Raw genomic sequence first — 16788 nt, forward strand, 5'->3', positions numbered from 1 at the left:
ATGCTGCCTAGTGAAGATGCTGAAGAGCAGGAGAGTGTCCTGGCTGGATTGACCTGCAGGAGATTGGACTCACATCCTGACAAGAGGGGATCCAGGGGGACCCTGGGTGCATGAATGGTTGTGCCTAGTTAGGGGGGAAGCACAACAGCTTATTTTGACCGAAGTAGCACAAATCCTGGAAGTTCTCCTGAGAGCAGCACTGTGCTGTGAGAAAATACTGTTATCCTACTTTGCAGATTGAGGTAAGGAAATATGGCTCAGGAAAAAGACTTTGCTGGAGACTTTGGTGTTATGGAAGATCTCTCCATTGCACATTGGTTTTTTCAAGACATCTCACTCTCCTCTGAACTCTCCAAGCTGTAATGTACGTGAGGGCTACCCAGGCTCACAGTCATCTTGACTTAGGCACTTCTATCACTACCCTTATCCTATATATGTAACATTTTAACTCTTCTCCACATCTTTTAGTGTATGAAGAAAATTCAAAGGTGAAAATAGTTTTTGAAATCATAGAATATTAGACCTACAATATATTACTGTACTCTATTGATAATGTTGTTTCCATACTAAAAATATTTAGTACAAAGTATGATATCCTGCATGAGTATCACATAAATATTTCCATTATATAACTGATAGGGATCAGAAAAATTTCAGTATGCACATGCTGCAAATGCAAGTGTAATTGATACAAGGTATGTATCGTGATGTACATCTTGAGTAAACATAAGAAAACCATAGCTTAATGAAAAACAGACTGTGTCTTACAACATGCAATCGTGCTTTTACATCTGAACTGGACCTTGGGTTTAGAAAACAAATCTTAAATCAGTCCTATTCAGAGGACAAATCACAGTTCACATACTTGTAAAAAAACTTTTGTTTTAGGAAAGCCTTTTGTGGAAAAAGCTTGGGAAACTCCATACAGCTACAGTGGTGGAGGGGTGGGAAAGGATAGCTTGAGGTATCAGTTCAAACAATCTGAGGAAAAAGTTGCATAAACATTGAAGACAACAGAATAGAAACCAGACGCCAAATATTAATTCATGGAGTCTTCAAAGGGGATTTTGGGATTTATTTTAATTGTTGTTGAAAGAAAAAGATTAATTTTTGGATGAAAAATGTATGCAAATTCATCTCTGGTCAACACTACAAAACCCCCATTTCCTACACAAAGCAGAAATAAGCAAAGCAAAGAAACCCATAATATCAACTCTATAATCCCCCAAAGTGGCCTTTAACCTGGGTTTGAAAAGAGTAGGAAAAGGAAAAAAAGCTACATAAGAATAATAAAGAATATAGTGCCTGAATCAAAGGGCATGAACTGGTGCAAGAATGGGAAATCTCAAGGGTTGATGTGACATGTAAACCAGGGAACAATGACACTGTTCTTGAGTGTCCAAAATGGTATTTGGAGTATGAGAAATGAATAGGAACAGCATCTTCTTCCAGTTTGCCAGTCCCACAGGGACTGTGAAGGCACCATGGGATCATGAGGGAATAAACCCAATAGTGAATATGTATGTATGGATAAATCTGCAGTGTGTGATGGTTGCTAGGGGCTGAAGGGTGGACTTCGTGAATGTCTCTCCAAAAAGACTGAGAGAAATGCACAGGGAGGTTTGTTCCTGTTCGCTGAGAAGAGATGTGATGGCTGGGGGTTTTAATTAAATAACGTCAGAGGCTACCCCAGAGCTGAACTTGGCAGATTTTACCTATTCCAATTCCTCCTGAGGAAGAGGGGCAGGATGGGACATCCTCGGGTGTTCCTCAGCAGAGATGGTGGGCTGGAAAAAGCACCTCTGCACGTCCAGCCACGGCTGTCAGGGAGCTGATGGAAAAGGCTGGCAGCCAGGAGGGCGAGCCCAAAGGAACACAGCACGACCGAGTGCTTCACTACTGCTGGAGGAGTGAGTGGGGAGGAACAGGCTGGTGGGCTTTAAAAAACAACCCGAGCTGCCGAACGCTAGCAAACATCCTGTGGGAAAGTTAATGGCTGCTGAAAGAGACTCAATAAAGGAAAGTGACAAATCTTGCTAGAGATGAAAGATGAGAAAGTAGAATTTAATTTTTGTTTAAGATGTGTTATTTGCTATAACAACATAGGGTGTCAAAAAAACCCCAGCCACCCAACCAAAAAACAAGGTGTGCGAAGCATGGCACGAGAAACTCTCCGGTGACCTGAGAACTAAGAGGGGAACAACGACAACAAGCAAATTTTAGAAATAAACATTTACTGTTTGAGTAAGAGTGCGGGTGAGGGGCCGGGGGAAGCTTTGTCCCGGACAGGGGCAGGAGGCTCAAGGCTGCCAGTGGGCGAGCGGAGCACGGTGACAGCGAGGGGTGGCCGCGCACAGGGGCACGAACGAGCCCCTGCTGGGCACCAGGGCGGGCAGGACGCCCTCGGCACCCCCGCATCGAGCCTCCCCACGGGCCGGGCCGGGCCGGGCCGGCCCCCGCCCGCAGCCCGGGACGCAGCCCGGGACACACCCCGGCCCGGCCCGGCCCGGCCCTCGGCCCGGCCGCGGGCTCGCCCGGAGCCCGGCTCGGCGCCTGCGCGGAGCGCCGCGGCCGAGCCCCCGAGCCCCATGGAGAGCGCCGAGCCCGAGCCCAGCGGCAGCCGCCCGGAGGAGGAGGAAGAGGAGGAGGAAGAGGAGGAGGAAGAAGAGGAAGAAGAGGAGGAAGAAGAGGACGGCGCCCTGCCGGCCCCGGAGCAGCCCTCGGCCGCGGTGAGGGTGCGGAGGGCGGTGGCGGAGGGGCAGCGTCCCCCTCGCTCCCTCCCTCGCCGGCTCTCGGCCTGCTCCGCCGGGCGAGCACCGGGCTTTCCTGAGCGCGCTGCCCGGGCCGGGCGGGGAGGGCGGCGGGGCGCGGGGAGCGGGCGCTCGCTCCGCGCTGCCCGCCGCGGCGGGAAGGGGCTACAGGTGTGCCGAGCCTTCCTTCGCTCCCGGGGCAGGGCCCTGCTCGGCGGAGCGCGGGGCAGGGCTGTGCAGCGTGACCCCCAGAGCTGCGGGGCTCTCCTTGCCCCCCGTCCGGGCCGCTGTGAGAGAGCTTTGTTCACCCTCTGCCCTCGTCCCTAGTGTCAGATTATTGTTTATTATTATCAATTATGTTTTTGTCACCCCCTCCCCCCTTAATTTCACAAGTGACTCCCCCTCCCTGCTCAGTGCGGCTCTGCCCTTCCATAGTGGGCGTGTGGTCCTTACTGATTTCTGGCGGCCAGCGTGTAAAAAAGATAACGATCCTCCTTTGAGAGATTAAAAGAAAAACATCTTGGGCCGGATATATTCTGTTTCCTGTGAAAGGGGAAAGGTGGCTACATGTGTCCCGGGTGTCCTGAAGAGGAACTCGCTGGTAGTTGGGAAGTGTTTGGATAGAAAATACTGGTGTTAGCGTGTTTGTTTTTTAAAAAAGGTTACTTTGTTACCGGTAAAGAAAAATATTTCTCGTTTCTGTATCGTCCTGGCTCAGGGTGGTTTCTGGTACCTGAAGTTGTCAGTTTGTTGACTTTTCTGTTTTTCCCGTAAAGCAGATTTCCAGTTTTCACTTGAAAATGTGATACAGAACATAGGTATAAAGCAAAGCCCTGTCAAAGCCTTTATCCCACAGAGACTTGTCTTATTTGAACAAATGTGGTGTGGGAGAAGGGGAGGCAAGGTTAGTAGCCTTTGCCTTGTGTGGTTAATGTTACATGAATCTTTATTTTCCTCTTCTAAAAAGATGGAAGACTGTTTGGCAAAGAAAATGGAAATCACGGTTTCAGAAGCTGAAAAACGGACTGGGAGGAATGCCATGAACATACAAGAAACATACACTGCTTACCTCATTGAGACTAGGTGGGTGATGAGAGCTCAGTCTCAAGTGTACATGGATGTGCATTCTAAACAGATTTTCCCTCCTTCCACCCCTAAAAATAATCAGGTGCAGTTGATGAGAAGATTTAGCTGTTTTGTGCTTTGTTATGTGGTTATCAACCCACTCTGGAGGATCTTTTCCTGTGAAAATTTGGCAGCTGATCTCCAGTTCAGTACTAGTGCTGGTTTTGCATAACTGTGTACTGTAATTCTTCATTTGGAGCTAGGTGGAAAAATGTGTGTTTGAAAGTTGGTGCATTAAAATGATGCCAGCAACTGCTTGGTTATTTCTTGGACATAAGTTGGACAAATTTATTCACGTATTTGTGAGATTGGATGTGAGAGAGGTCTAAAGTAACATTAGGCTTGCTTGAGATGGTGAAAAAGAGAAGTCTCCTGACTTATGTCATGTGGTCAAAATTTATTGCTCAGCTTATATTTGAAGTGTCTGATTGCCACATATTCCTTGTAGATGGTTTAAGTGTTAGAGTTAGTTAACTATTTCCTTTCTTCATTCTAGTTTGAACTTTCACTGGGGCCCTTATTGCTCTTAATCTTCTCATGTTGACAAGATTAATACTACTGGGTATGATAAACACTCTCAGTACCACAAACACAAAATTTCAAGTATTGAGTAGTGAGCAAAGCTTTAAAATATCTTCTAACTTACACTTACTTCCCAAACAGTAACAGATGACTCCAGTTATGTGGGATCACGTTACTCAGCTGAAACAAGAATTTCAAAATTAGACTTTATTACGAGTTTTGTTTAACTCTTCTTTATATTACTAATTTTAACCTTAGGGCCTTGCCTTTGGAATTATCTGCTGTTTAAAGAAAACTTTCTGAAACAAAGAAGTTGTATTTTGCAAAGGCTCTGAAGAGTTCAAATTGTAATACTGTCACATAAGCCTTCTATCTGCTGGTTAAAAGGCTTCTTAGCTTGTTTAGCTGATGGACACACCAGTTACACTGACTGCAGGCCTGTTGGGATGAGTTTGCTATATTTTTGCTAAACTTAAAGAACAAAATCCAAAATAGACATACATTTTTCAAATATTGTATCTCTTTGACAGTTGTTCAGATGCTTAAAAATAGTTTTACAGTGTATTGATATTAAAGATCACACCTTCTCTTGTAAGTAGTGCTGTTTTTATTGTAATGATATTTCTGAAGGAAAAGAGAAGAAAATTGGAATCATTTGGGTCTGTGATATGAAGTATACTCTGGGGGCAGATTTATGCAGCCCTAGAACATGCTGACTGCATCTCCTTTTCCAGTCATCCTTGCATTACTTTAGAGTTGCTCCCGCTGGTCTTTCCCAGTTGTTCTTTCATAGTGGCAAAACTGTACTTTGCTGGCCAGATTGTGTTCTTTCATTAAGATTTATTTTACTCCGTGGTCAGCAAATACCGAGACCAATTACATGTTTGTCACAGAGCAAATGAAAATGTGTGTTTGTCACATCTCTAATAAAATAGGTTCTCTATTCCTTTTGCTGAGAAGGCAAAACTTCTTGCATAAATATAATTGGTGGCTATTAAATGTGCTTCCCGCTGAGCCTGTAGCTGTTGGTGGGCTTCACAGTAATTTGTCTGGGTAATAAGATATTTTGTAGCTGAAGAATAAAACTGTTTATAGTAATATAAAGGGAAGACCACTTAATAATAGTTGCATTATGTTTATGTGAACTGGGGTTCTGCCATTACTGCTATCTAGGATTTAATTTCAGTTTGAATTTAGGAATTCTATCTGGGTGAATAAGAGACACAAGATGGATACAATTATGACCATGGTATATTTGTTATAGAACAGGAGCTGCGTGCATAAGCCTTTAACACGCAAGTTTCACTGCTGCCGGTGAAAATGTTTTCAAAATGCAGCTGATGGTCTTACTTAGTTTTTAAATTAAAAAATATATTACTGTACTCACATTTTTGTGTGACTTTTGTTGGTTTTTATTTGTGTGATATTATACTTTGAAGTAGATACATTTCTTTGAGACAAAGCAAGCTCCATTGCTGTAGACTGCAGAGTGTCAACAAATTCCAAGGGTTGATCTTCCTGAAAACATCTTCTTGCTTTAGACCTTTCTGCATTAGCTAATTTGATTTTTTTATGATGAGCTATTTCCATTCAATTAGTCATAATGTCAGTTTGTTTCACAGCTTCTGTTAAACTATGCAGTTATTTAAAAATAAATAAATTTTTATATTCTCCCTGTGAGAACAGAGGTCACTTCTACCTATTTGTGGGAAATGGCATTAAGGCAAGTACATATTCTTAAGATGTGCAGCTAAATATTCCTTCTTGAGATATGCTTGGCCTACCACTTGCTTTCTATAAGGGAAGTAGCAAATATCCAGGACCTTACTTAAATCCAGACTTGCTTGTTGGAATTTTAGGCAGCTGTGTTTTATAGCAGAGTCTGCATGAAACTACAAGAACTCAGGTAGAATAAACCCTTGAGTCTGACTCCTGGCTTTGTACTTGTTATTTCTATGACAGAGCTGAAAGTTAATCAGAATGCAGAGCACCTCTGAAGAACTCTGTGGTGTTGCTTTTTAAATTATAGGACATACAGGGAATGCCTTTTTTTTCTGGGTCTCCTTTAAAGTAAACTATTTCTTCTGTAGTAGTAGGACACTTCCATTTGGTTCACTTTCCTTTCATCCCTGCTGACTATAAGTTTTCTATCCTGCCCTTCCCAATCAAACAGTATGATGACTAGCATGTATTTTTTTTTTTTTTTTTGTTCTATTTTAAATGTGGCTTGAGGAAAAAGCACAAGTTTGTGCAGCCTGCTATGTGACCACTTAATAGCAGGATCCCTGGTTTCCAGCCCTACTAGTCTTCACTTTCTCTTGCAGTTATATGACAAGGGGGTTCGTTTTATTTCCTTTTTACTCATACAGAATGGCTGGGAAGTTACTAGTCTTATTTCTGGTTTCAGTATTTGGAAAGTTTTTCACTAGTCAAATTGTGATATGAGTGTTACCTCCTCTTTTAAGACCTTGGATTGCCCATCTAAAGAGTGAGAACTTCTAAAGAAAGTTTCTGTGAGAGAAATGGACTTGGAAATTGGTAGCTGGCCAGGCCACAGTTCAATGATAGCAGTGCTGCATTGTGGGATTTCAGGACTTTCTCCTTTGTTATGTTTTGTTTAGTATCCTTCTCAAAGTTTCCTGTTTCACACTGGGCTAGGTGAAAAGCCCAGGCATGGGTTTCCTGAGAAGAGGAGGAATGCCCACAGAGGAATGTTGTCTTCTGATAGAGCAGTAAAGAGCAGATTTTGGCCAATGGTAGTCAGGAAGACTTGTCCAAAGTACTCTAAAGAAGGTATGAGGGGAAAAGTCTAAATAAACAGGGAGGTGAGGTTGGGAAGTGAAAGAAGAAAGAGGATTTTAAAACTTAGTTTTCTTTTGATTTTTACCTGATAAATACTATGAATCATTAATCTTCCTGACAAATGTATGTTTTAGTTAAATACAGTAAACTGTGTGACAGTATAAAAAACCCAAATAATCACCTGGCTCTGAAAAATCTTCTGGCAAGAGAAATGCTTCCTTGTCATACAGCTTGCCAGGTAGAAGAGTAATTATTAATCATTAGCTGTCTGAGAGGCCTGAATACAGAGACTATTTCTAACCAGCTGTTGGAAAAAGTTGCCCATCCCTCTAAAATGGTGTTCCTTTGCACAGGGAGTGAACCTTGCCCACTACAGGGAGTGGAAGTGTCACTTCTGATACACTGGAAGGTCAGAGGTTGCAATCGGAGTTACTGCTTCTGCCATTGAAGAGATGATTGCTTTTACAAGGAAATAAACCTGTGTATTTCCTTGTATGATTTAGTACTTCACAGCCATTCATCTTTTATTGCATTCAGAATTATTTAATGCCTCGTTTAAGATAATTAGTTTTAAATGGGAAGTGAGAAGAGGTTAATTAGATGGACTAAAGTTTTCACATTGACACTTTGAATTAAGGCAAATAAATGAGACATGGAGTAATGTAATCTTTGAATTGGTTATGATAACATCAGTTATAAACATAAAAGCTGAAGGTTTCAATTTTGTCTTTTTAATTTTTTCAGGCAGGTTGGTTTGTGCGATGAATAACTTGCATTGTTAAAAGTGTACTTAAAGGAGAAACATATGGTTTTCCTGCCTGAAGACTGTACAAGTATTATATTGTGTTTTTAGAACCAAAACAAATTGAGAAGTTTGACTGAATGTCAACAAGTGATTATAATCTTAATTAAGATTGGTCTGCAATACTTGCATGTAATGGGGAAGTTCATAACGTGGTCTAAAAAGCTGGATGGTAGTGAAGGTATTAAGTCTAATGAGTACCTTTGTGGATTTCTACTTCCTTTCTGAAATGGTGTTCCTGGGGAGGAAATGCTCTTGTAATTGGTGATATTTTATGACCTCATATATAACCAGGCAGAGACATTTTTGGTGTGATTAAAAAAAAAAAAATTCTCTCATCTTTGTTGCCTGTCCTAAATCCATCCATGCTATTTCCAACTCTTATTAGCTCATTTAAAAGGCCATGGTGCTGACACTGGCTCCTAACTGCAGGCTGTGCACTGCTTTCCCACCACAGCTTTGCAAAGAGCTTTGCTGCTCCCCTCCTTTACCCAACTCTGCAGCATTGTGTGCTTTAGCGAGCACAGCCTGGGGGTTACTCTAATCCTGGATGTAAGTTTGGGGGGTACAACTGATACTAATAATTACAAAATGTCATAAATGTATTCAAATCAATTAATTAAAGAAGCCTGGCTTCTTTGTTAGGTGCTATATAGGTGCTCTCCTGATGAAGATAAAAGCAGCCGTAAAAGGCAGTGTTTGCACTCCTGAGACACTGAGAATAAATGCATGTTAGAATAAAGGAAACAAGTATGATCTGAGATGAGAATAATGTCAGGCTGATTAATACACTCTATGGTGAGGTGGTTGTATCAGATACTGTCTAGTTAAGAAAGAATTAACTACACAGGCAGGTTTGACCTTCAAGATTCTCTGGTAGTAATTTAATCTTTTTCTTCAGGGTATAGTGTGAGGTTTTTGTGTCCCTCACAAGGGTTGTAAAGCTTGATTAACTGAGACTGGGGGAAGCTAAGCTGTTGTGCACAGATCTGCTTTATCAGAATAAATTGACAGTAAGCTTTGGATGTAGTAAACTTCCTTAGTGCCTTCACTGTGGGCAGGGTAGATGCAGTGAGTGGTATGAACTGGTCTGGCAGTCTGCTTCCTTCCTCCTGGAGTTCTTGAGGACCTTTGTGGGCATAAAACTTCAAGTAACAAGGTAGTTATTTGTGCTGATGTAGGACTAGGCTTCTCTATAAAGCTGTGGTCCTTTCTTGTTGAAGTGTTATGCTCCCAAATACCTTTTAAAATTTTTTATTAATATTTTGTTTTCTGCTTAATGTATGTGGACTGAGATGTTAATACTATGGTTTTTTTCAAATAATTGATGACCTCTTATTAATTGTAGCAAATACAAAGCTGATAAGCAGGCATGTTCAGAAAGGGTTTGTTTTGGTTTTTTTTCCCCCATAATTAAGGATCAGCATGGCCTTTGCTGCTCCTACTTTCTAATTAACTCTGCAAAACAATTATGGAGCATTATAAGCATGATTTAGATGCTTATAGAGATGGACCATACTCCTGACAGAAGGCTGGCACAGCAGCATCTGTACCTGCAGCACAGATGTGTCCCCCTGGGATATAGCTGGGTTCTCAGGGCAGTCCTGACCCATGTTTTTTTTATCTCCCTATTTATGCTTGCTTGTGCAGCCTGTTCTCAGGTAGGGTCCCCATAATACTATCATGTATTGATGGTAGCAGCCTTTCTTAAGGGTTGACAATAACCCATGTGGAAGTCTTGAATCCCATGTTGTAAGTCAGTGCAGCTGGTTGGTAGGCTACTGAAGCTGAAGATACAAAGGACTTGTAATTCTGAAGTACTTTTATATGAGTGTCTTGAATGGCCAGATTGTTTACCAAACCCTGCTGGGAGTTGTTCCACTAGGAATGCAATGTTTGTGCCTTCAGCTCTTGACTAAACAATTAATCTTTTGAGGCACAGTAGCTCAATTCCTTGTCTAATCAAATTTACCTCTTACTCATCAATAGTTCAATCACTAGATACCTGCTTTGAGCTGAAGTGTTCTTCTAATATTTGAATGGTGCAGCAGTTAGTGTAGGGAGGAATGCTGCACAGCCTGTCAGTCCAGGCTAGGCTGAGCTTACCCTCTTCAGAACTCAGTATTTGCTGGTGCAGCTTCACTGAATTTAAATATTCTAATAGGGGAGAATTCTGTGGGATGATGGCAGTGTGAATAGTGGCTGTCAGTAGTGTACTGCCTTTTCCTCTTGAGTCACTCTCAAATAGTTTTCATCTGCAGCAGTTTGTATTGAATGCTGTGAATTTATGATTTTTTCTTCTTATTGTGAAGTTTCTCTTTCCATACAAATTCAGTCACCTGGAATGAATGCCCTTTCCCCAAGGCATGGGTAGATATGTAAAACTTTTTGCAGATTACTAAGTTAAAAAAGTATTTTTTGCATTCTTCTGTATGACAGTATTCCACCTTAAGATGTAACTAAACCAAAGCATATTGCAAGACTATTCCTCTCTAATGAGGGCTCACAAATAGAGGCACCTTGTATTTTGTTTAAAGGTATCAAATAATTGGGGCAGCTTTAGAGTGTGATTGTTTTTTTCAGTGAGATCATTAGAAATCTGACCTTGTAGATTAAGAATAGCTTAAAAATTATCAATAATTTCTGTGCTTCTTAGATGTTTTAAAACTTCACAAAGTTCTTTTGAATTCAAGAACTGTAAAGCCTGACTTTTGCTGCAAAAATAATGTAGCATTCTCTTCTACTAAATACCATATGAGTGACTACTTGTAGTTCATAATTTATTGTTCCCAGTTCTGAATTCTGTGGCCCCAGAAGGATGTAGACTTACTGAAGCAAGTCCAATAAAGGGCTGTGAGGATGATTATGGGCTTGGATTGTCTGACCTGCAGGGAGAGGCTGAAAGAGATGAGATTGTTCAGCCTGTGAAAGAAACAGCTGATTTTAGCAGTTGTGGATCAGTACCTGGTGGAGAGATAAAGAAGATGGAGTCAGACTTCTCCTGTGATGCTGAGAGAGGGCAAAAGGCAGTGCCCACAAATTCAAACATGGGAGTGGGTTGCTCAGTGTGATGGTAGAGTCTCAGTCCTTGGAGATACTCAAAACCCAAGTGGATGTGGCTCAGAACATTCTGCTTTGAGCAAGGGAGTTGGATCACAGACATGCAGAGGTCCCTTCCAAATTCAGCAGTCAGTACTGTTCCATGTAGGTTGATGCCAGTGCTTTGTGTGCTAGTTAGTCACTTAAAGGAAAAACAAAGTTGATATAGGCATCACTGTTTTCTGTTAAGTGCCTTGTGTGAATTCTCTCTGTTTATTCTGGCATGTGCTAACTGCTGGAAGTGTTGCTACCCAATGCTTATTTTATTATATTACAAAGTATTTCAGTTTCTTTGAATATCTTGTATGAAAAATGACTTTTCTTGTCAAGTATTTGTATTACTTTCCAATCCTATATTCAATGATTTCTCCTTTTATAGTAACATAAAATCCTTTATTACCTTGCTAGGTCATGTTGGTTTTAAGTCTTCAACAAATTTTTCAGACACATCAATTTTGTACCTGCTTGCTCTAGCTAGTTTGTTACATTTTTAGTCCTTAAATATAAAAACATGTCACTTTGAACAAAGAAAGAAAATTGGAAGTACTTTGAAATTTGCTCTTTTTCTAAAAATATCCTTTAAAATATCTTAATATTTTTAAAGTTGTATTTGCAACTGTATCAATTGTTCTATGCAAGACAATTTTTATCCTCTGAAGACTTTTCCCACTGAATAGTAAATTTCTTCTTACAATATTCTGTATCCTTCAGATACTCATGAAATTTTACTAACTTTGAACCTAACACTGTTCTAAGAGAAATAGGGCTATTTCTGTAAGGGTGTGGACTAAGCCACATGTGTCTCTTTACTTGATTGTGACCCACCTGTTTGTTTTTGATGTGTAAGTGCATTGACTTTTCCTGTGTTCTTAGCAAATTCAAGTGCTATCAGACAGAAATTATAAATATTTTTGAATTAAGTATGTAGACATGAAGTTAATTAAGGTTGCTTTAGATAATGGACAAGTCATGCAGTAGTCACTACTATACTTGGGGCCTTTGGTCTAATTGCACTGATGGTTTTTGAGGGAGTAGCTCACTAATGTTCAAATTTGCTGCTTTATCTTTCAGAGCTGTTGAGTCCCAGAGTGAGGGACAATGTGCCCCAGTGGAGTCCCTGTGGCGACGTTACAGTGAATTTGAGTTGTTGAGGAATTATTTGTCAGTTACCTACCCACATATTGTTGTTCCACCTTTGCCAGAGAAAAGGGTAAGGAAACTGAAACTGTGGCTTGCTTTGTTTTGTTTGTTTTTTAATTTTCTGTTGACACTCTTCTATTTAACTAGGCTGACTTCGTTTGGCATAAGCTATCAGCAGATAATATGGATCCAGATTTTGTGGAAAGAAGAAGAATTGGTCTGGAAAACTTCTTGTTACGTGTGGCTTCGCATCCTGTTCTTTGCCAAGACAAAATCTTTTATGCATTTTTAATGCAGGTATAGTAAAGTTATTTCTAAATTCATTATTTAGTGATTATTTAATTAAGATAATATCCTTTTGATCTTTTTTATTGACCCAGAACTTGTTCTGTGTCAGGAGGAAAGACAATGTGAATAAACTTGAGGTGGAAAAGGCTTGTCCAGCTAAAAGCTTATTGAGAGCAGTCTCTTCTAATGTACAACTGAGTACAGTTGCCCTTCTAATCTACCCTATTACTTTTTTTCAGTGAAATTGTAAGGCTCCTAAGAGAGAATTTCCACCTCTTTGTAACAGCCTATTGGGAACTTAATGCATGTTGGTTGGGAGCTCTTCTGCAGGACTAAAGCTGAACTAGTTACCATGCTATACTGCTGACTGCAGGGACAGCACTGGCTTCCAATTCACTCTTTGGATATCCATGGTTTCTTTAGCTTTGTGGTTTGGATCATCCATTCATGTGTTGTGGCCCAAAACTGCTACATTACATTGTCACAGAAGTTGTGGTTCAGTTGTCAGCTTAAGCATTGCATTCTGCAGCTTTCAACTTTAGGAGATGTTGGGTAGTTCTTTTTTTTTCTGTGCTTTGATGAGAGATTTCCAAATACTGGTCTGAACAGCTATGTTTGCCATGGTACAGTATGTGGGTGGACTGATGTATGGGAGCTGAAAACAGTGGAAAACCAGCAGTACACCTGAGCCAGGTGATGGGGTGTGCAGTGCAAACTGTTGTCATTTATATGCTCTCTGCCTTGAGATACAAAGGTCCTTGGAGATGCTGGTAATCTCAGTGGCAAAATATGTTAGCTACTCTTCTTTAGACAAAGCAATGTGGCTCCTGCTCCCAGCTGATACATTGAGGTAATTGAGAAGAGGATTTTTGGGGGGAGATTAGTATGTAAGCACAGCATAAAGATTGGTTATTCTTAACCCAGATTCTTGAAAAGACATGGGGAGAGTAGCCGAGGCAGAAGCCAGGCATACTGGAGAAGCTCCTTTGATACAGGTTCTCATAGAGACTTGCAAAAGCTGCAGTATTCTTAAATCACTAACTGAACATTCTTCTCCTGTATATTTAGGAAGGTGGATGGAAAGAAATGGTGAATGAGACTGGATTTCAGTTGAAGGTAATTACTGTAATTGTTTGTCTCATGATTGCTGTGACAGAAACATATTCCAGCAAACAACCTTAGGCTATTTATGAAAGATATTTGCTGTAAGAATGAGTTAAAAGCATTGCTTCCTGAATACTTGTTATTACAAAAAACAGTGATGTTCTTGGCATGTGATGGGTAGGATTGCAGTTAAATTCTCTAGCAGGCTTGTTATGTGCCTGTGTAGTTTTGTGGGTAATGTAGAATCCTTACAAGCTTTAAAAGTAATGAACTTGAGGCCACAGCAGTGAGTTTTTGTGTTTTCTGTTTAGTTTAGCATTTTTAAAGGTGGGTGTCAAATTTAGTCTGGTAAGACGTGCAAGGTGTCAAAAAAAGGTAAGCAAAGAGATCTGAATTGTAGGACTTTGCAAGGAGCAGTTGGTGAAAGGGACTAAGACAGATGGATTTAGTGCCCCTTAACTGTTTAACAGTGTGTGTCTTGAAGTAATACTATCCTCACTGACATCAGTAAGTTCATGGCTGGGTAAACTGGTGGAAGACTTGCAGGAATAAATGGTCTGAGGTCGTGTGTCTGTACAGGTCAAGAATCCGAGAAGCTGATAGATTGCTGGGCTGTGTCTGGAAGAATTACTATATGGGGACAAATACTGAGCTTTTTGTTTCATTGTAATGTGATCTGCTCTCATGAAATCACAACTGAAAACTAGGTGGATTATGAAGAATTATTCTAAATAGTGACAGCTAAACAAAATCCCTGGTGCTCATATCCTCAGTGTCCAAGGGTTTTGGTACTGACACTTATTGCTGATAACTTAAGTTGACAATAATTCTCTTCCATCACAGTTGGGTTTGCATACTACTAGTGTTCATAATGCAAACAATGTAAACCTCTGAAGCTGCATACACTCACAGGAGTTCAGAAAGTTTGTACTGGCAGGGTGTGTTCACGAGAACACACAGTGATGTGTTTATGTAAGAAAACTCGTAGCAGAATGCTGAGAATATTTGCCTCCCTGAAACCACATTGTAGATTAAATGAGAGACTAGCAAGTCTTGTTTTCCCTCTAGATTTGATTGTGTATGTTTTCCCTTTTACAGTTCCAGTTTCCTTAGGAAAGAAAAATAACTTTTTCAAAAGCCTGGTAAAAAGAATCTTCCCTTTATTTTACATCTGAAGTATATACTCTCAATATTTAGCACTACACTGGAAGGAAAACCTCTATTCAGTGCATGTTTTAGACTCAAATTAGACCAGTTGTTTATGTTTCTGCTGCCTCTGCTGCATTTAAGCAGGATGTGTTTTTTGTCTGAGAGGGTTTGAACTCTCTAGCTAAACTTTAAATTAGGCATTAATGTAGTGTAGCATGCTATAGCTGATGTTGGAGACTTTGTTTATTCTGTCAGCTGTATCATTAAATCATGCCTTTCCTCCCTCTCAACCCCAGCACTTATTTTTTAAGGAATTTTTAATTTAAGGGATTTGTCACTTGGGATTTTAACCCTTCCTGTAGGAAAGGGAAAATTCCCATCTCTCTTTAGTTTACATAAATGATTATAGGATCATAGTAGGCGTTAACTCTGAAAACTCCTCAGCTGTACCTTATTTGGTGGATGGTTCATCTCTAAAATGCTTGTGCATGTCACTCTTAAATCAATTTTAAGACTGGACAGATGTTTCTCTAGAAGCCTAACTCTGATGTAAATGCTCAGAAGTGGTGTGTGAGAGTTACTGTGCTGCAAATGGCAAAAAGGAAATAGCCCTACTGAGATGGTTGAGCATTGTCAGGAGTGTGCTTCCTGCCTTGACAGTGCTTGTATGGACCTGCTGAACTCTTCCTTCAGAGCACCATGCGTCCCTGTGACAAAAGACAAAAACTTGCCTGTAACTGTAGGGTAGGAAGTTGTCCTTTCTAAGTGTAAAGCTATTCTATGTGCCTGCTGCCCTGACAGACTCAAATGGCTTTGATGCCTGCTGTTTCAACAGAAATACAGGGTTTTGGGAAATAGCTGCTCAGAGGGAAGGACTCTGATAATGTCAGTGTATCTAGGTGGTGTTTGTACTGTGAGAGGTTGTGTGAGGGGTACCTGCAGGTGTGTGTGAACAGCCCAAAACATAACTGGCTTGTGTATTGATTTGTTGGTGTATGGCAGTGAAGATCCAAGACTATACAAGTCTCAGAAGTGTTCTGAATAAGCATAAAGGCTGGGACTTGGAGCTCCTGCAGTGTTTTGTGTTCCTTGTGCTATCTGGGACATGCTTCCTCATGCTGCCTTGTCTTCCACTTGCAAGTTATTTTTAGAGAAGTGTCACACGCAGTGGTGACAATGAACCTGCTTTCTCCCAATGTCAGTCAGTCTTAGTCTGGAGGGTTTTGTTCCCTTGCCTTTCAGCTTGTGGATTATACTTTGTTTTGGTGTTTGGTCATTGGAAGAACAGCTACAGTTAACCTGGCTCTGCTGCCAGTCTACCACTAAACCATGTCCCCGAGCGCCACATCAAAATCCACATCAACATATCTTTTAAACACATCAAGGGATGGTGACTCCTTCACTTCTGTGGGCAGCCTGATCCCATATCTGACAATCCTTCTGGTAAAGAAATTTTTCCTAGCATTGAATCTGAACTTCCCTGAAGCAACTTGAGCCAGGTTTCTCTTGTCCTACTGCTTGTTATGTGGGAGAAGAGACCAACCTCCACCTCACTGCAACCTCCTTTCAGGAAATTGTGGAGAGCAGTAAGATTCCTCTGAGCCTCCTTTTCTCTAGGCTGTGTATGGGGTATCTTTTGCTCAGTGTAGTGGGAGGTGAAACAGTCTCAGACAGTGCCTGTCTTATCTGTAGGTGCAATTACAAGGCCCCTAAAGGATGGGCTATGTTCTTGTTTTGGGAGGACACTGTGTTCCCTTCACTGACAAATTCAAAATACCTCTTCAAGCTCTGAGTTCTGTGTAACAGGGCACAAAATACTCTTGTCACATACCAGCACTAACAAGTACTGCTGAAGTAACTTACTGCTTGCAGCTGTGACACAGCCTGTTAGCTAAAGGAGTATACTATAGGAAATCTATATACCTTGCAAGGTGTGCTGATTTATTTTCCTTTTACTGAAGAGAAGGATGTTTTGATCAAAAGTAAACTCCAGCCATTTACCCACAG

The 16788-nt window shown here is 40.9% G+C and overlaps 1 protein-coding gene across 1 annotated transcript in view; it reads left to right on the forward strand.

Annotated features, from left to right (window-relative positions):
- Window positions 1-2559: 2559 nt before the first annotated feature.
- SNX4 (sorting nexin 4) overlaps window positions 2560-16788 on the forward strand; it is a 32724-nt gene continuing 18495 nt past the window's right edge. Inside the window, exons 1-5 of the mRNA XM_021526033.4 lie at window positions 2560-2729; window positions 3718-3833; window positions 12172-12310; window positions 12388-12537; window positions 13597-13644. Of these exons, the coding sequence (XP_021381708.2) occupies window positions 2589-2729; window positions 3718-3833; window positions 12172-12310; window positions 12388-12537; window positions 13597-13644 (594 nt within the window). The 5' untranslated portion in view covers window positions 2560-2588. The remainder of the gene's footprint in view (window positions 2730-3717; window positions 3834-12171; window positions 12311-12387; window positions 12538-13596; window positions 13645-16788) is intronic.

Source organism: Lonchura striata, chromosome 7 (assembly GCF_050655825.1).
Source record: "Lonchura striata isolate lonStrDom1 chromosome 7, ASM5065582v1, whole genome shotgun sequence".
NCBI classification, from domain to species: Eukaryota; Metazoa; Chordata; class Aves; order Passeriformes; family Estrildidae; genus Lonchura; species Lonchura striata.